Source organism: Pleurodeles waltl, chromosome 2_2 (assembly GCF_031143425.1).
Source record: "Pleurodeles waltl isolate 20211129_DDA chromosome 2_2, aPleWal1.hap1.20221129, whole genome shotgun sequence".
In the NCBI taxonomy this organism is placed as follows: domain Eukaryota; kingdom Metazoa; phylum Chordata; class Amphibia; order Caudata; family Salamandridae; genus Pleurodeles; species Pleurodeles waltl.
The window spans coordinates 803,050,571-803,070,928 of record NC_090439.1 but is presented as its reverse complement, the minus strand read 5'-3'; the positions used below and the strand labels follow the sequence as shown (position 1 = coordinate 803,070,928).

Sequence of the window (20,358 nt, the reverse complement as noted above, 5' to 3'; positions counted from 1 at the left end):
TAATGGGTGTGTGGGAGTGGTGTGTGTATGTGTATCAGGTGTGTGTATTTTGATTTGTCCAATGTGGCTGTGTTTTGTAAGAGTGTCCGTATTTTGAGCACAGCGGTGTGTACCACCAATGGAATACCGCAGCTGAAAGACCGCCGCGTGGAGTCGTGGGTTTGTTATAGTGTGGGCGTATTTCTGTTGCCGTGACGGTGGAGGTTTTGCTATCGCCAGTTTATCACTGACCTTTGGTGTGGCGGACTTGTGTGGGTGTCTCAATTTTGGCGGATTCCAAGCAGTGCGTCATAATGACCGTGGTGGAATTCCGCTGCTGCGGCAGTGTGTTGCTGGTCTTCTGCACGGCGGTAAGCGGCTTTTACCGCCAATGTTGTAACGAGGGCCTAGATGTTTAAACGATACTGCTATGGTAATTCATGATAGTGTATATAAATTACTGATTCCACATTGAAATGTTGATTATTTGATGTTATATTTGATGATTATTGGTTCATATTCTCTGATTGGATCATCTCACACTCCTATCTGAGTCAAAAGATTCAAGTCGACCTCTGAGGGTAGTAGATGTCACTGCCCTATTACCTGTCACCTTAACCTAATATAGGAGGTCACACGCCCACACAAGTCAATTTGGAATAATCACCAGCTCTGGTTGAGATTCCCTAATTTACAACTAGTTAACAAGCATGGAGGCTTTGCTTTGTCTAACCTATGAGAATCCTACCAGGAAGGCCTCTCATTTAAACAATACCTTTTCTACTTCAATTTTCAACATTTGCCTAATTTAAGATGTGGTGGACGACATAGTGGTTTCTTCACATGTGTTTTTAAAAATCTTTTATCTTCGTAAAAACCAGACAAAAAGTAATCCAGGACCCACTTTTGCACCAAAATGAAGTTTTTAAAGAATTGAAAATTCCAGATTGTCATGAATTTCCTCTGTTGAAAGATCGTATGGGAACTGGTCTACACTTTTCCACTGATGAAGTGCAACAATAGGATGATCTGGGCTTTCAGGCAGTCGCCGATTTTAAGTACAAATCCTCACCAAATCCTTGGGACTAACTTGGTATGGCAGACAGCAGTATAGTCAAGAAACTATAGCTTAGTATCTGAAAGTTAAAAAGTTTCTTACAGTCGTATTTGGCAGGTCAGTCCTTTACTATTTAAAAAATGTTGTTTTGACAGAAACTGAGAAGTATTGGCAGCTGGTATAGACAGATTCAACATGGTTGTCAAGTTGATCTCCATGCTAAACATCTTCAGAAAATACAAAAAGAGACTGGGTTTAGGATTATATCTAAGGAGTGGGACGATTTGAGGCAATTTTGATATAAGCTATTTAGAGCTGCCAGTTTGCAGGTGAATTGAGTTTTTCTCTTATTGGTTGCTCTATTATACAGCTAAACAAATGAATAGGTTTTGCCCCTCTGTAAATAATCCTATTTTAGATGTCATTTAGAGGGAGAAGGAATTGGCTTCACATCACAAATGCTGGAATCAATTAGCAATCTATTTGACTTGACTTATGAATAAGTCCTTTGTGTTAGAGCCTTTTACTTTTTTGTTTGAGATTATTAGCACTGATAGTCTAAGGAATGGCTTCAGGTTTAATGTTTTTCACTACCTCAATGCAGGTTTAAATTCATTGTGAAGCCAGTGGCGCGTTCTCTGATCTTACAAGCGTTGAATTCAATTGAGCTACTGCTCCTGCTTCATTGGTTCAGTAAAATCATTCGTGTTAACATTTTTTAACATGCATAAGCAAAAACAAATAATCCAATTAAAAGATTAAATAGCATCTGTGTAAATCAGACCTATGTTATTCGGCATCTTGGGTGTGTTTGTAGTTGGAATTGTGTTTGCAGGCATTCTGTAATATTTGTATTTGTACCACATCTAGGTAAGTTTAACACTGACGTAATAAATTTGCTGATATAAGGTTTTAATGCATATCTCTTGAATTAAGTTTTTCAATTCAAGATGCCGCTGTATTTATGTGTTGTGTCTTTTGCCACTGTATGTTTTCTGCCAATAAAAAAGGACTGGGTTCTTCACTGTTCCTATCTCTGATCTTGCTACCAACAATAATTCACAGCTGGGAATCTTAGACATAAATGAAGTTGTTCTAGTGTTGCCAAAGAATGGATCACAGAACTATTACTTTTAACATATTGCATAACATGCATTTCATACAATTGCCAGTTTTATTTTGGTATGTACCCCATATATAATTTCTGTTATAGTACCATGGGACATGACACACCTTCAAGATCACAATATTCACACTATGGCCCTCATTACAACCTTGGCGGTAAATGCCGCCTACCGCCTTGCTGACTCCGCCTACATACCGTGACCGCGGCGGTATACCGCTACGGGTATTATGACCCACAGAGAGAAATCCGCCACTATACAGACACCCACACAAGTCCGCCACACCAAAGGTCAGTGATGAACTGGCAATAGCAAAACCCACACCGTTACACCAACAGGAATACGCCCACAGAATCATGACCCATGAATCACTGCAGCGGTCTTTCAAACGCGGTAAACCATTGGCGGTATACACCGCCGCACTCAAAATACACACACACTTACAAAACTGCACCACATTGGAAAATTCAAACTACACACTCCACACCCACACACCCAATCCAATATAAAACACACACCCACATTACCCACAACCCTTTATGACTACAAAACAGATTGCCAACAGAGAGAGAGACACAAGCCAGGAGCACCCACTCAATCTGAGCCACAGAACACCATCACCCATACACCATCCACGCACCTCACACCAGCCACCCCAACAAAGCACCCCACACATCACCCCACACATCCTCACACATATCACTCACACCACATCCATGGCACCCTAAAGACACCCCAGGTTCTCTGAGGAGGAGGTAAGAGTCATAGTAGAGGAAATCATCTGGGTAGAGCCACAGCTATTCGGATCACAGGTGCAGCAGACATCCATTGCTAGGAAGATGGAGCTATGGCGGAGAATTGTGGATAGGGTCAACGCTGTGGGACAGCACCCCGGAACAAGGGATGACATCAGGAAGAGGTGGAACGACCTACGGGGGAAGGTATGTTCTGAGTTTGCAAGACACCAGGTAGCAGTACAGAGGACTGGCTGTGGACCCCCACCTCCTACCCTACAACTAACAACATGGGAGGTGAAGGTCTTGGCGATCATGCATCCTGAGGGCCTTGCAGGAGTAGCAGGAGGACTGGACTCTGGTAAGTCAAATCTTTACTACTATATCCCCCACCCTACCTGCATGCCAACACATAATCCTACCCCTACCCTCACACCCATCACTCCACCACCTCACATATACCCCACTATCACAACCCACCCATCCCAATACCAAGTCCTACATGCCACACCAATGCATGGACCCCCATCACAGACTTGCATGGACACCCATCACCACAGCATGCCCACTAGAGAGAATCACCTAGCCCACAAAATCACCACGCACACAAGGCAAAGCTGACGGGGCAATTACAACCATACAGGGAAACACACCCATGCAAAAAAATGGCACACAGATACAATAACACTGCATTTGCATCCCCACAGGACCCCTACTCAACGTTACTGGAGAGGAGGTGCCACCAATATCTAGTCCCCCCGAGGAGGCCCACAGTGATGACAGCAGCTCTGCAGGCCTGGATCACGATGACCAACCTGGCCCATCAGGGACCTCTGGACAGTCGGTTACCCTGCCACAGTCGCATACCACCACAGAGCCTCAACCCTCAGGAAACACCACCACAGCACCCACCCAGCTGGCCCCTCCCTCTGTCCCCAGGACACGTCCATAAGCAGTGTGTCCACCACTACAGGCACCGCAGGCAACTCCACCAACACAGGATGATCAGGGACCTGGGGTCAGTGGCAGTGGGCACACGGTTAAGGGGACAGATGCACAGGACAACAGGGAAGCTGGGAGGACTGCTGTGCGACAGGGGGAGGACAGGCCCAGGGAAACCACTCTCCAGGAGGCACTCACAACCATCCTGGGAGCATTCCACAATTCCCAGGAGACCATGGGCCAGATACTGGGCAAGCTGCAGGAGACCCAGCGGCTGCAGGAGGGACAGTACCTGGGGATCAGGGAGGACCTGAAACACAGCTACACCATCCTGGTCACTATTGCAGGGGTGCTGGGTGACATGGCCAACACCATGAGGGAGGCAGTGGAACACCAACGGGCCCTTGACACTAGCCACACCGAAGAACAGCCCTCCACCTCCGCTGGCGCTAGTGGACAGGAGGGCCGCCACTAGACCAACAGGCTGCCAGCACCCCACCCCCTACAGAAGGAGAACCACCCCGCAAACGGTCCCTGCTATTCAGGCAGAAGCCAGAGAACATTGCCAAGACCACTGTCAGGAAATAAGACTCACCTGATTGTCATCCTTGTGTCCCACTCTGTCACCCTATCCACCTTGAACTGCATTGCTCCCCTTCCTATGCCCCATTGGACAATGCACCTGTGATACCAAAAGACTGGACTCTTACTGGACATTCCTCCACCATCACCCCAGCCAATGGCAGATCTCCCTCTACTTATTAGCACTTGACTAAACACCCTTGGAACAAATACTAATCTGGAGTCTGTCAAATGATTTAAATATGTATTAAAACAGCATTCGGAACACATTGCAAGTCATATGTACAGTTATATATACATTGGTATGACCTTTAGTGGGCAACAGTAAACATACCAGGAGCCAGAGTGGGCCAAATAGAGATGCCAAAGGGTACAATAAGTGGCAATAGACATAGAGAAATCAGGCTGCCTTGTACAATGTCCAACAGAAAACTAAACAGTAAAGTGAAGTTACAGTGTCTTACCTGTGTGTCACTGGAAGTACTGCAGTATGATATTACTTCTGTTGTCCACATCTTCTTCCTCTGCCTCTTCTTCTTCACTGTCCACAGGCTCCACCCCTGCCACAAGACCATCTTCAGGCTCATCCTCCTGCAGAAAATGCACCTGGTGTTTCAAGGCCAGTTTGTGCAACATGCAACGATGATCTGGCACACCTTCTTGGGTGAGTAGTACAGGGATCCACCTGTCAGATGGAGGCACCGGAATATGGCCTTCAGGAGGCCAAAGGTCCTTTCAATTATCCTCCTTGTTCGCCCATGTGCCTCATTGTAACGTTCCTCTGCCCTTGTCCTGGAATTTCTCACTGGGGTCAGTAGCCATGAGAGGTTGGGGTAACCAGTGTCACCTGCAAATATTCGAGGGATACCTGTTAGACATACACTCACCCTTAGGGACAACCCCACACCCATATATTTGCATCAACTGGGTGGGGACCATGGGCTCACTTATTAGCCACACCCGGTGCCTCTGGAGTTGAGCCATCACATATGGGATGCTGCTATTCCTCAAGATAAAAGCGTCATGCACAGAGCCAGGATACTTGACATTCACATGAGAGATGTACTGGTCCGCCAAACACACCATCTGCACATTCATAGAGTGATAGCTTTTTCTATTCCTGAACAATTGTTCATTTCTCTGGGGGGGGGGGGCGCAAACGCTACATGTGTACCATCAATGGCACCAATGATGTTGGGGATATGTCCCAGGGCATAGAAGTCAGCTTTCACTGTGGCCAAATCCTCCACCTGTGGGAATACAATGTAGCTGCGCATGTGTTTCAGCAGGGCGGACAACACTCTGGTCAACACATTTGAGAACATTGGTTGAGACATCCCTGATGTCATGGCCACTGTAGTTTGGAAGGAACCACTTGCCAGGAAATGGAGCACAGACAGGACCTGCACTAGAGGGGGGGATACTTGTGGGTTGGTGGATAGCTGGAATCAGGTCTGGCTCTAATTGGGCACACAGTTCTTGGATTATGGCCCGATCAAGTCTGTATGTTAGGATAATGTGTCTGTCCTCCATTGTTGCAAGGTCCACCAGGGGTCTGTACACTGGAGGATGTCTCCATCTCATATTCATCCTCTGCGGTCGAAGCCTAGGGAGGAAAACGGTGAGCAGAGGGTCATAATCACACATCTATTGCAATAATGATGCATTTCTACATTTACAGAACCAGTATGTGAATCTGAGAGTCATTTGCTGTGCCAATGTCTACTGTAATGCAGTTAGGTGCCATGGCCTGTGCCCCCCTGAAATGGCGGCTGCCTGACCTGTGAGGAGGGACGAGTGGAAATGAGGTAATTCCGCTGGCGTTGTGCGCCGTTTTGGTAGGCGGTCGATGACCGCCACGCAACTTCGCTTTGGTTATCATTGGGCCCTATGGGTTCCAGGAGCCAATGGCGATGTACGCCAGCAGTGATGGTACGCAGCGCCTCGGGCGTGACCGCCATTTTCTATCTATTCACTCACTTGCTACCTGACCTTCAACAGGAGAGGACCTACACTACAAGTGTGCTGTGACCTGTGTCTGGAAGCGACAATGGCTCATGTGTCTGGGGAAAGGGCCACTGCCTTCACTGCGGAGGAGTTGGAGAGACTGGTGGATGGGGTCCTACCCCAGTACACTTTACTCTACGGTCCTCCAGACAAACAGGTGAGTACACTGTGAGTATGATGCGTGGGCCATGAATGGATGGAGTGCTGTGTGTGTAGGCCACATGCAGGGAGGGGCTGAGGCATCCTGGCCAGGGTGCTGCATTTATGGTGGTCAATGTATGTGCATCAGGGGATGGGAGGGATATGGTGGACCATGAGTGTGATGGTCCGGACGGTTAATTAATTCCCTCTTCTGCTGTCTTTTTCCTGCAGGTCAGCGCCCCCCAGAAACAGGGTATTTGGCGTGCCATTGCCAAGGAGGTGCGGACCCTGGGGGTCTTTGACAAGTGGAGCACCCATTGCCGCAAACGGTGGGAGGACTGCGCCACTGGGCAAGGAAGACGGTGGAGGCCCAGCTGGGGCTGGCCTCCCAACAAGGAAGGGGTGCCCGTTGTACCCTGAACCCCCTGATGTTCCAGATCCTGGCAGTGGCCTATACGGAGTTGGATGGGCACTTGAGGGCATCACAACAGCCACAAGGGGGTGAGAACAAATTCAGATTCATTACTTTGCACACATTAAGGTTTTACCTGGGTGGGGATGTGGACTGTGGGTGCCCCTAGGCCAAGGCGAACATGGCAGGGTAGGTCCCTTGTAGGTCAGATTCTGAAGCACTCCAACCCCAATAGTGTTAGTGGGCATCTACTACTGGGAAGGGGCCTGTTGGTTTCAGGAGTGCAGCTGATGGCGTTAGGCATTGTATCATATGGGCTGGTGACTAGCATTGTAGCTGGTAGTGCATGGCCTAGTGCATAGGACTGTTCCCTGTGTGTTGTGTACATCAACAGTAGTGTTGTTTCTGGCATTAACCAAGTGTATCCTCTGTCTCAACCCCCTTCTTGTTTTGTCACCCTGTCCTTGTGTGCATTAGCATCATCTGGCAGCGGAGCAGAGGCACTGGCGACGGACGGAGCTGCATCCCACATGGGCCTTGAGGCCAAATCCACTGACGGTGAAAGCACCAGTGGGACGGAGGGCAAGGGGAGCACCACGATGGGGACAGGAAGGGACACCACAGACCGTGACTCTTCCTCAGATGGAAGCTCCCTGGCGGTGGCGGACACCTCTGTGCCCACCCCAACAACAGGCACAGCCGCCACCCCACCAGCACCGCCCTCCCAGCAGCCCCTCAGCATGTTTCCCGTGCCAGCTCACCTAGGATGGTGGGCATCTCCTTCGCCATAGGCACCTCAGGCCCTGCCCCAATCAGCCCTGCGGCCCTCAGTGAGGAGGCTATTGACCTTCTGAGATCCCTCACTGTTGGGCAGTCAACCATTCTGAATGCCATCCGGGGTATCGAGAGGCATTTGCAACAAACAAATGCATACCTGGAGGGCATTCACTCTGGTGTGGCGGGCAAACAGAGAGCATTTCAGGCTCTGGCCTCGGCACTGATGGCAGCCATTGTCCCTGTCTCGAGCCTCCTCCTCCAACTTCCCCTACCCAGTCCCAATCCCTTCAACCCCAGCCTATCTCAAGCACACCTTCAGACCAGCAATCACCCAAATCAACACACAGAAGTGGCTCAGCCAAACACAAGCACCACACTTCATCTCATAGGCACTCACACAAGCACCATCCCCATGCAGACACACCAACATCCACTGCCTCCACTGTGTCCCTCTCCTCCTCCTTATCCACCTCCCTCCCGTTAGCATCTCCATTCAGACCTGCATGAACTACATCCTCATCCACTACCTCCATCACTATCACGCCTATCACTATACACCCCTCACTGGCAGTCACCACCCCCACATCAATGAACACATCCCCTGTGTCCTCTCCCACTGTGTTTGTGACCCCCTCCTCCCAAAATACACAAACACAAGCACCCACCCACCCAACAGCCATCCACCTCACAATAGCATTCAACCCATGCACCTGCATCCAAACTCAGCAGACAGACACCTCCTACAACCACTCCCTCTTCCTCCACTCCCAAACCTTCTCCCTCTTCCCACCCCAGTGTCCCTAAGAAGCTTTTCCTGGCAAACATTGACCTGTTCCCTACCTCTCCCCCCCATCCTTCCCCTCGGGCCAGGGTGGCCAAAACCAAGCCCAGCACCTCAACCACCAAGTCCACGTCTGCTGTGGTTTCTGCAGCTGTCAGAGGTTCAAAGGGGACACCCGTCAGGCCAGCCAGTATGCCACCAACCCCTGGCAAGGTGAAGAAGGGGACAGCATCCAGCAAGGGGAAGGAACAACAACCACCCAGCAAGCCCCCCTCAAAGACTCCAGCTGCCAGATCCAAAGTGACACCACCATCTGACAAGGTCAGGAAGGGGCACAAAACAACAGGCAAGGCACTTCAGCCATCCGAGGCTGTAGGAGAAGGGCTGGTGGCTACCAGCACAACCGCCAGCACTGCCACCTGCACCATGGCCAGCACTGCGGGCAGCACCGCCTCAGGCACCGCCACCTGCACCGCCACCTGCACCGCAGCAAGCACCACTACTGTTAGCAGCAGCAGCCCCAGTGGGCAGCCGTCCGAGGCTGCAGGGGAAGGGCTGGAGCCTCCCCCCACCACTGGCAGCACCGGCACCTTCACCGCGGCCAGCACCGCCACCTGCACTGCCACAAGCACCTCCGCAAGCCCCGCTGCAAGCACCACCCCCTGCACCGCTGACAGTAGCACCACTGGCAGCAGCAGCAAAACCAGTGGGCAGCCGTCCGAGGCTGCAGGAGAAGGGCTGGAGCCTCCCTCCACAACTGGCTGCACCCCCACCAGCACTACCACCACTGTGCAGCCGTGACGCCGGATGGACTCTAGCCCTGCCTCCATGGACTATCATGCATCCTGGTCACTGCAAATCTCGTGGCTCAGACACCCAGGTGAGGGATTGTGAACTGCCACCCCCCCAAGTGTTGCATCACTGGGCACAAAGCCCACTCCAGAACCTGTGGAGAAAGGCATCCACTCACCCTATCCTTGGCAGGATGAAGCACACTGGGCACAAAGGCCCCTCCAGAACCAGTGGAACATGTCACCCACTTGAGACACTGTGGCTTTGCACTCCCCAGGACCAAGAAGTGGGCAAACCACACACTTGAGAGACTTGAGAGACTGTGGCTTTGCACTCCCCAGGATATCGCTATGGACATGGAGCCCCCACCAGGAGCAGTGGCGTTGTCCCATCATCTGGCTGAGGTGCCCCCCCACCCCCCTACCCCTGAGGTGCCTGTGTGTTTTCGACCTGATGCCCCTGCAGTGTTCTCTCCGTTTTGAGACAGGAGTCAAGTGTGGGCTTGGCCTAAGAGTTTTGGCCCATTGGCCCATGGACATTTTGAGTGGACAATGTACCACCTTATGTACATATTGTATATATTGTAAATACTGTTGTTGCATTTATAACGTTTATCTGGTTATTTCTAATATGATACTAATTTGACTCTATTCCTTTGTCCTTGCTTTCTTCCAGAGGGTTACGGGGTGTATATGTATATGTAATGTTGATGCATGTGTTTGTGTCTATGGTGTTGGGGGTGAGGGTGGGGGTGTTGCGTGTTGCGTGTCACTCTCTTTCCCCCCGTGTGCTAGGTGCAGTACTCACCGTGGTCGTCGCCGCTGCAGTTCATAGTCCTGGTAGATGGGAAGATACACCAACATTTGTCACACCTGTAGTTCAGGCTCCATGGCGTCCTGGTTCTTCGTTGAGTGTCGAGAGGTGAGTGGTTTCCCTTCCAAGTACTGTTTCTGCCATGCTTTTGATGGCATTGGTACCGACCGGAAAAGGTGGCGGATGGGCAGGTTGTAATGGGGTGGGCGGTACATTGTCTTCCTGAGTGTTAAAGTGGCTGTCCATGTTGGCGGTTTCCGCCGTGGTCATGATTCCATTTTTCTTACCGCCGGCCTGTTGGCAGTATTACCGCTGCTTTAACACCGACCGCCAGGATTGTAATGAGGGCCTATCTCCCCTGAAGCTTATAGTGTTTGCGGGACAATCTCTGGCTCTGTAAATAAATTCTGGTAGCTTTGTGAGTAAGCATTTATACACCAGTGATCTTAATCTCAGTTTGTTCACACCATGGTTCCCATCTATTTCTGGACATTATTAGAGTTTTCACACTGCACATTGTTCACTGCTTCCAATGATCCGTGGTCGATTTTGGAGTTAACAAGTCTGGTTAAGGTTGACCCAAAATGTAGGCACTATTATTGGGTGAAAACATCTTTTGTAATACCTCCTCATCCATGTGCCTAGTCTGTATGGTTAGTATGCAGCTGGTGAGATTCACACTTCATCAACAGCATACTGACCCTGCAAGAGTGACGAAGAGTACATGAACCCAAATAGGGATTGTAATGAAGAAAAACTCCAAATTAATTCACCACACACATAGTGGCTAGCCACCTTTAATGAATAGCTGGTAAAAGAGTACAGCTAGCTCCATTTAGTTCCAGCAAATGATCCTGAACTCCCCACTTCCATCCCTTTTAGCTACCATCCACATTCTACTACATGCTCCCACCCATTCAAGAGAAAACAACAGAACACGCCGATATTCAAATAACAATATGTAACACATCTTACTCCTTTTTAAACAAAACAACTAAACACAATCACTATATATCTAGACAGATACAGAAGGAAAATACATATAATATCTTCACAAACAAGACACCAAGCATAAATTCACTGCAGAAGAATATAATTGTTCAATTTAATAGGCCTTCTGCGTATTCCTCCACTGTTCACAGGACCCACACTACAATTTCCATGATCTATACTAACATTATTCTGTGGTGTAGCACTAGCTTTACCAAACTCTGGTGATTGGTAGGCAGTACTAAATGATGCTCCTCTCCCTTCCACTCCATGGAAATTAAGGAATAAGGTGTCCTGGTCCTTACTTCTATCCACACACCTCACAATTGCCCAGTTAAACAATGAAATACTAATAATGTTCCACAACTTTCCCCCTTCCACGTGAACAGCATTTTAAATACTTCAAGTGACTCTTATTGGATCAGACCAAGCTGCTGCTCCTTGTCGCACAATCTTGTTTTTCATGAGATGTACAAAACCACCAGACACTGATTACCACATGTACTCCTTCTCACATTCATTCTGTGTTTTATTCTTTGTTTACACCTCTCTACTACCTTCCTTAAACTCTGAAAATCATTTTCAAAATAATTTTCCTTCCTATTCTTCAACCTCCAGTGCACAAGGGTTCTGACCTCTCAGTAACTCAAAAGGACTATCCAAAGTCACTGAATTTGGGGTAATCCTATAAACCAGCAACACAGATTGCAATGGTTTCATCCAATGTAATCGACCCTTGATAACAAGTTGCATAGCATCGTTCACAACTCTATATTAAACCTTTCCACTTGTCAATTGGATTTAGGATGGAAAACTGAAATCTTTCTGTGATCAATACTACATATAGGACAATACCTTTGAGTATACATGCTAACAAACTGTGGACCATTGTCTGAAACAATCTCCTCAGGGAAAACAACTCCCTACAAAACAACTCATCCAAAAATTCAACAACTATTTCTAAAGCGACATCTTTAACCATTTTGATCTCAGGTCATTTTGAAAAATAATCCATTACAACAATACCATAAGCTTCTTGTCTGGGCAAGATCACAAATGGACCAATAATATCCACATCTAATTTCCTACAGGGTCAAATCATTAAATTTAAAGGTGGCACATCAGTAATCAATGCCTTAGCTGATTTGTCACTAAGAGCACAGCTGTGACAATAACTTCCATGATGCTCCACTACAATGTCCATTTCAGACCACCAGAGGTTCTCTCTAAATTGTTTTCTGGTACCTGAAATTTCTAGATGTCCTTTATGGGCATAACGATCAATCTTTTCTCTCAACCCAAAAGGTGGTACAAGTTTATTCCATCTTATTTTCACACTATTCTCAAAAGCCAGTTCTTCACTAACTTTTAAAAAACTCATCAGTTCCCTTAAAACATTAAATTCTTGATAGACAGCACTTAAAATAGAATCCAAAGTCCTTTCTGCACACCATCGAGACTCATCAAAAAGAGCACTGTCAAAATCAATTTAACTGATATCAGTACATGTAAACTCTAACTTGCAATCATCTGATTCTTGTCCAGGAAAATCTCCATCCAATAAAGGCAATCTTGACACACAAATCTGAATAGACATTGTTCTTGTCCTGAACTATGCAACATTATAGTGGAAAACCAATAATCTGGATGCCTACCTGGCTAGCCTAGTTTTCATAATGCGACCCTCACCTGGTGATAATATGTGCACCAGCGGTTTGTGTTCTATTTTAAACACAAACTTAGTATCCCACAAAAACGAATGAAAATGTCCACAAACATGTACAGAAAACGCCTTTCCGCTTCATTAAGCACTGCACCTAGTCCACAATCTCCCGCATTCACAACTACGCATTCTTTACCCACTTCAAAAGGTTTAAGATATGGTGCATTGATTATGAGCACTTTCATTTCATGAAATGTTTGTGCCATAGACTCGTTCCACAAAAGCAAATCATTCTTCTCAAAGATACACCTGAACGGTCCAACGATAGATGCATAATTCTGTATAAATCTGGAGTAAAATTCGGTTAAACCCATAAAAGCTACCAACTCCTCTTTTGAACTAGGAATTGGAGCTTTCAAAATGGCTTCCACATGACTTTGTTTAGGTTTAATTCCTGACCCACTTATTAAGTGCCCGAGATAATCCACTTCCTGTTTTCGGAATTTACATTTACATTTAATTTTTTTCAAAGTTGAACCCTTGTCTGATAATGCTCATAGAACACACTCAAGGTTCTAGTCATGATCTTACACATCACTACCAAAAACTAAAATAGTGTCCTAGGAAGGTAATTGAGCCAAATAAACCTTCAAGTGTCTCTTTCATTAGCCTCTGAAACCCTGAGGCAGTACTGGCCAACCCGAACAGCAGGTATAACCCCTCTGGTGTGATGAATGACATTAACATTTAGGAATCTTTGTTATAAATGAGGTCTCTAGTTGGCAGTCAGTTTACACTCTGTCCAAGTACGGACCCTCACTCTAGTCAGGGTAAGGGAGATACCCAGCTCAGATTACCCCTGCTCAAGAAGCTTGGCACGAGCAGTCCGGCTTATCTCAGAAGCAATGTGTAAAGCATTTACACGTAACACACAGTAATACAGGGAAAACAATACAAAAGGACACCACACCAGCTTTAGAAAAATAGCCAATATTTATCTGTGTAAAACAAGACCAAAACGAGAAAAATCCAACATACAGTAATAAAGATGTGAATTTTGCAAGAATTACTTAAAAATACAGGGGCATAGTTAAGAAAAGTGGCACTGTACACAGTGCGGCGGCACTTTTCTTGTGCCTCTTAGTAACCCTCTAACGCCACCATGTGTGCACCATATTTAAAATACGGTGCACCATGGTAGTAGTTAGGGGACCAGCGTCAAAATTTGCAACGTCAGTCGGGCTTTTTCCAGGATTACCGTAAAAAATGTTGACGCTAATCCTGCAAAGCACCCAGAGGCCCATTGTAACCAATGGAAGCCTCCTTTTAACACCTGTTCTGAGCAGGCATTAAAAGTGCCGAAAAAAATGAAGAAAGGAATTCTCATAGATTTTCTTGCACCATTTGTTTGACTCCCTTAATGGGGGAATACCCCCTTTGCATACATTATGCCTGGTGCAGGCATAATGTAGCGCATAGTGTTACAAAGTGGCGCAATGCATATGGTGTGGCATTTTTTGGCCTTCTAATGCCAAATTAGCGTAAAAAGAAATGTTGCTCATGTGGCATTGGAATGAGGCTAGGGGCTCTTCTCTATACCCCACAGTTCCTTGAAGTCGATAGCTCTGCCTGGGGCTATCACAGTATCTTGAACAACAAATCCAACAGTTCAGGCCGACCTTGGGGTTGCGGGCCAGCTACGATGTCGGGAAGACCCGCAAACAGTACTTTGGAAATGTGGGGCATTGTGATCCTCGAGATGAAATCTGGAGTGCAGCGTCGCAGGCGTTGGCGCGCGTTGGTTACAGAAGTTGGTGCAGGGGTCATCGGCCCTTGAAGTCACTCACATTGCAGATCAAACTCTGGGCTGACAACAAAGTCAGAAGCGTTGGCGTGGATGATGTCGGGGCTGCGATGCAAAGCAGGACGATGGGACGTGCGGTGCCCACTGGTCACAGTGCAGGCAGGGGCTCAGTGACAGCTGACCAGTGCTAAAGTGCAAGTGCTCCCTGTGTAAGTTATATGCGTAATTGGCTTTTCTATGATTGGCATATTTGATTTACTAGTAAGTGAACTAGAGGTGCCCACGGCCTGTAAATCAAATGCTACTAGTGGGCATGCAGCACTAATTGTGCCACCTACACAACTAGCCCTGTAAACATGACTCAGACCTTCCACTGTAGTGTCTGTGTGTGCAGTATTAAACTGCCAATTCAACTTGGAAAGTGTACCCACTTGCCAGGCCCAAACTTTCCCTTTTTATACATGTAAGGCATCCCTAAAGTAGGCCATGGGTGGCCCCAGGGGCAGGGTGCAGTATATGTTAAAGGTGGGACAGATACTAATGTTTTTTTCATGTCCTAACAGTGAAAAAATACCAAATTTGATTTTCACTGTTCCTGTCCCTCTCATAGGTTACCATGGGGGCTGCCTTTAAATATCCTTTAAGTGCAGTTTCCCTTGGGAGCTGATAGAGATCTGGAGTTTGGGGTCTCTGAACTCTCAATTTTAAAATACTTCTTGTGGTAAAGTTTGTTTTTAAATTGTCTGTTTGAAAATGCCACTTTTAGAAAGTGGGCATTTTCTTGCTTAAACCATTCTGTGACTCTGACTGCTTTTGTATTCCCTGTCTGGGTCAGACTGACAGTTGGGCTGTTTGTGAATCCCCTCTAGGCAGTGATACAAAAGGTGCTGGGGTGTAGCCTGCATATCCTGATGGGCCATCTGAGCTAGAGTGGAGGGAGGAGTGGTCACTTACACCTAAATGGGCTGCACCTGTGCTCACACAATGTAGTCTCCAACCCCCCGGTGTGAGTGTGGAGCCAGGTCCTGGCAAGGCAGGAGTTTGTGAACAACAGAGACTTTCCTTTGAAGTTTGCCTACTTCACAGTCAGAAAGGGGTATAGGTAGGGGACTCAAAACCCCAGATTTTCAGATTTCTTCTGGAACCAAGGAGAAGAGCTGGAGAGCTGGAGGAGTAGTACTGCCCCTTTGCCTGTGACTGTGCTTTGCTGGGTTGGCCTACAGTTGCTGCTTCTGCCTGAAAGAGGACAAAGACTGGACTTTGTGATATATTCCTGCTTGTGAAGAATCTCCAGGGGCTTGGACTGAGCTTGCCTCCTGTTTTGAAGTCTCAGGGCCATCAAACACTTCCCCTGCCAGCACTTCGACTCTCTGCTGGGACTCCAGCCCTCCCAAGTGGTCTCCTATCCAGTCTCTGGGCCCTTGAAAGGTGAAGCTGATAGAACAAGTACTGAAAATTTCAATGCAACACCTGCAACGCTGCTGTAAAAACAACACACCACCCGCCTTGCTGCTGAAGTCAATGTACCACCTGCATCGCGGCTGGGAAATCGATGCATCACCTACATTGCGGCTGGAGAAACGAGTAACACCCGCTTGCGGCTTCTGAAAATGACGCAAATCCCACTCAGCATTGTTTTTCCATCACCGTGCGTCTTGGTTTCTCTCGCATCATCTCTGGGCGTCAAAATTAACGTGAACCTGCGCGGACTTGAAGTGCCGCATCCGGAAAATGACTCACTTGTGAGTGACAAAACAATGCATTGCTGACTTTTTCAATGCATGCTCATCGGTGCAGCTTTGTTTTCTATGCAAACCAGGTACTTTGTGTAACAACAAAGCTTCCATTGCTTGCTGTGGAGTAAGAATCTATTATTTTAAAAATTCATAACTTTACTTGTGATGTTGGATTTTTGTTGTTTTGGTCTTGTTTGATTTAGATAAATATTGCCTATTTTTCTTAACTGGTGGGTTTCCATTTTGTAGTGTTTTCACTGTATTACTGTGTGTGTTTTGGTACAAATACTTTACACATTGCCTTTGAGATAAGCCTGACTGCTTGTGCCAAGCTGCCAAGGGGGTGAGCAGGGGTTATCTAAGTGTATATCTCCATTGCCCTGACTAGAGTGAGGGTCCCTGCTTGGAGTGCAAACTGACCAACCAGAGAACCTATTTCTAACATTGGTGACCAGCACTGAGGATAGAGCTCGTATTTGTACTTAACATACAGTGATTAAGTGTAAACGACTGTTTTCAGTGCAGACCATTACGTGACCACATACTACTTGTTTTTGCTTTTTCTCTCTTTGTACTTTTTCTTCTTCCATGTTTTTGTGATTTTGAACTTCTCTTGGGAATTCTCTTTCCTTTTTGGAACTTTGCATTTTTGAGTGAACTTTACCAACATGTCTCAATCTGGGGATGTACAGCTGTGGTTACAAAGTCTGTTTTTGAGTTGGAGAAACTGGAGGAGTATACAGTGGCTCAACTGAAGCAGTTTTGTAAGGAACCAAATACCCAATTTTTAAAAGACTCCATGTGGCAGCAGCAGCAGTGATCCAGACCACCACCACCACGAGTGTGGAGGTCTATCAGGCCCATAGTATTGTCAGTTTTTGAAAAATCATTTCCTGCATTGTGAATTACGTAAACAGGGGGTTCAAACTAGAACTCAGTCAGATACCCAATTCTTCCTGATGTTGCAACCCTAGTGAAGATTGTCCCTTCCTTGCCTTGAAAAGTCCTCATTAGCCCCGAAATATCCAATCCAGTCGATATTGTGTCCCATATGAACTCCTGAAGATACATCAGGAAGTAGCAATTTCTTGTTAGGCCACAACTCATTGACAATGTTGTGTCCTATAATAGTATACCAAGCACAGGAATCAACCAACATCGAAATCTATTTCCTATCAACAGTTATATTACACAAGTGAAAAACCTTCATTTTATCTTCACTTCCTATACTCAAAATGGATTTGGGATCCATTTCAGTATTCCTACAATTGACCTATGGTATATCACTTTATAAATGTGCTCGTCTAGAATTGAACTTGAATACTCTACTAAAATGTCCCTTCCTATAAAACAGATTTTGTCAGTACAAGGACAATTTTTTAAATTACCATTTTGGGAAAAACTTCCACCTCTATAACACAAGAAAGACATGCTTTTTTAATTGTCTTTCTTGAAAGGATTTGTCCTAAATGTATCTGTTAAATTCGTAATCACGGAATTCATTTCACACCCATTACTACCTCTTATGTCTTGCACAAACTTTTCTGAGCGTTCAGATGCTTTGGTTATTTCAATGGCAGCATGAAGAGAGAAATCTGTGCATGTCCAAAGTCTCTCTTATTCTTATTATCGGTTTTCATTAGAATCTGATTGAGTAACACTTGCTCATAACAAAAATGGACAAAATCACAAATGGATACTGATGATCTCAAACCTGATATATAATCCTCAACAGATGTTTCTGCACCCTGTTTCCTAGAATCATATTTAAATCACTCAATAACCTCTTTTGTTTTCCGACCAAATCTTATGTTCATTTGTTTAGCAGCATATTGATAAACATCCAAATTACCCAGGTTCATTCGATGAGATAAGATCCTAAACTCCTTCAATTCAAACCCTCCTAAACAATACTTCAATAAGGATAACTTCATTTCTGCTCTACAGTCATCTCCTTCCAGAAACTCCACATAAGCTAAATATACAGCTCCCCATGTCTCCCAATCCATAGGACCTTGGGTTTGGTAAAAATGCAGGCGGAGGCACAATACTGGTTACTGTGACAATTCAAGCGAGATAGAAAAAAATGGATAAGCAAAATAAGTTGTAATTAATAAAGTGGACACTGCAGTCTTCCAAAGAAGGAAATCTCAATGGTGAGTACACTACTATAATAGTTGGAACATTAGTTGCACACTAAGTATTAGTGTGACACAAAAATAAGTTAAAATAAATAAATGGTCACTATACTCTTACAATGCAGAACTCCAAATTAATCCACCGCAGGTGCAGCGGTTCACTACCTTTAATGAATAGTGGGTAAGAGATTACAGCCACTCCCACTTAATTCCAGCAACTGATCTCAAGTCCAACTCTTTTATCTACCAACCGCATTCTACTGCACGCTCCCACCCGTTCTACAGAAAACAACACAATGCCATAATTCAAAATAACAATATGTAATAGGTTTCTTTTATAATCAATCTCACTCTTCACAACTTAATGTTTATACACGACATTTTACATTGAAATGCTAAGCAACAACGATGATGAGACAAGAACCAATAAGTGAAAATATATACATTTTGGTCCAAAATTTTTGGAGAAAAATATGGGAAAGTAGACAAAGAAAATGCAAATGCTGCAAACCTGAAACGGGGTCTGAGTCATCAAACTCCACATTGAAGGAGTGCCCAAAATTCAGGATGACTGTAGCTGATGTAGGGTCGTAGGCTGGTTTCAGTGGTCCAAGATCAGGGTCATATTTCACATTTTTCGTTTGGATATCGATTGGGGACTGTCTTTCTCCATAAGCAAGTGGGAAAAGCTCATGCCAGTGTTCAGGACCTACATTGCCGAAAGAATAAATGAGTACTTAATCAGAAGCATCTTTTTAAATAACACGTTGCTAAATGACAAATACAACGTTTTTCACATTTTCCATAGATTCTGCCAAGAATATTCCTCGGGCGTTAAAACACCTAGCTGTTTGACAGCTATGGCACTTCTTCGTCAACAACTCTATCAGTTATGAGGTGTTGTGAGGTGTTAATACACAGCAGGTTCAGGCAGTGCTTGAAATGGAAAAATGAAAGTGCAGGTACTCTGTGCCAGAGTAACAGCTTGTTTCTGAGAAGTGCCGGTACTCTCCAATTGAAAGTATTACGTTTTTCTTGAGATGTGCCGGTACTCTCCCTCTCAAAATAAAACAGGTGCCGGTACTCAGTACCGGAGAGTACCGGCCCATTTAAAGTACTGGGTTCTGGTGTATATATTTATTTTCAGAATAACTCTTAAAACACGCATGCATTTTCTAATGATCCCCGAGATTTTGAGTGATCCACCTCCTAAAAAACAGTACACACCTGGCTGCTTGACCAACAAATTAATACATATATTCATTAGCTGTCATTTGGATATATTCCTATTTTTCTCAACCCAAAGGCCAAGCTCTCCAAGGCCATATCATTAAGAATTTCGCTGGCTCAGGGCAGAGCCGTGAGCTGTGATTTGATATTTGGCGTTAATGCATGAACTTTAAACAGAGCAAGTCCGAACAGAGAGAGATGATCCCTGCTCACTGTTTCTGACTAGTGCTATCTGCATTGTATGCATTCACTCATATAAATCTGGAGTTGTATGTATTACCTTTAGACTTCGCAAAAGGAAAAAACAGACAACTTTTGCATTGAGAGCAGTCTCCCTGATACAGCTGCAAGAATTTCAAACTGTAGATATTGGGCTGCTGAACACATTCCCATTTCCTTAGGAGCATCAAATAGGAAAACGCAAAAGAAGACCGCTGACAAAAGATGTCAGATACTGAGTGCTGAGGCTGGAAAAAGACAGTTGTCTCCTTTACAAAAAGGGAAACACAATCACTCATGACTTGTTACTTATAAACCTACATTGTGATTCATACACATAACTCACAATTTCTCCGAATTCATATTTGAGGCACCGAGCTCCACTGCTCCCACTTCTCTCCCTTTTTTAGGGAGGGGCGCCAATAGCCTGACTGCCC

At 45.8% G+C, this 20,358-nt stretch overlaps 2 protein-coding genes across 2 annotated transcripts in view; one reads left to right on the top strand and one right to left on the bottom strand.

Annotated features, from left to right (window-relative positions):
* The window catches only part of RBIS (ribosomal biogenesis factor), a 548,657-nt gene that overhangs the window by 154,039 nt on the left and 374,260 nt on the right, over positions 1-20,358 (top strand). The window lies entirely within an intron of this gene.
* Positions 1-20,358, bottom strand: part of LOC138282635 (carbonic anhydrase 13-like) — a 510,143-nt gene that overhangs the window by 399,416 nt on the left and 90,369 nt on the right. The window contains exon 2 of the mRNA XM_069220428.1: positions 18,984-19,181. Within this exon, the coding sequence (XP_069076529.1) occupies positions 18,984-19,181 (198 nt within the window). The remainder of the gene's footprint in view (positions 1-18,983; positions 19,182-20,358) is intronic.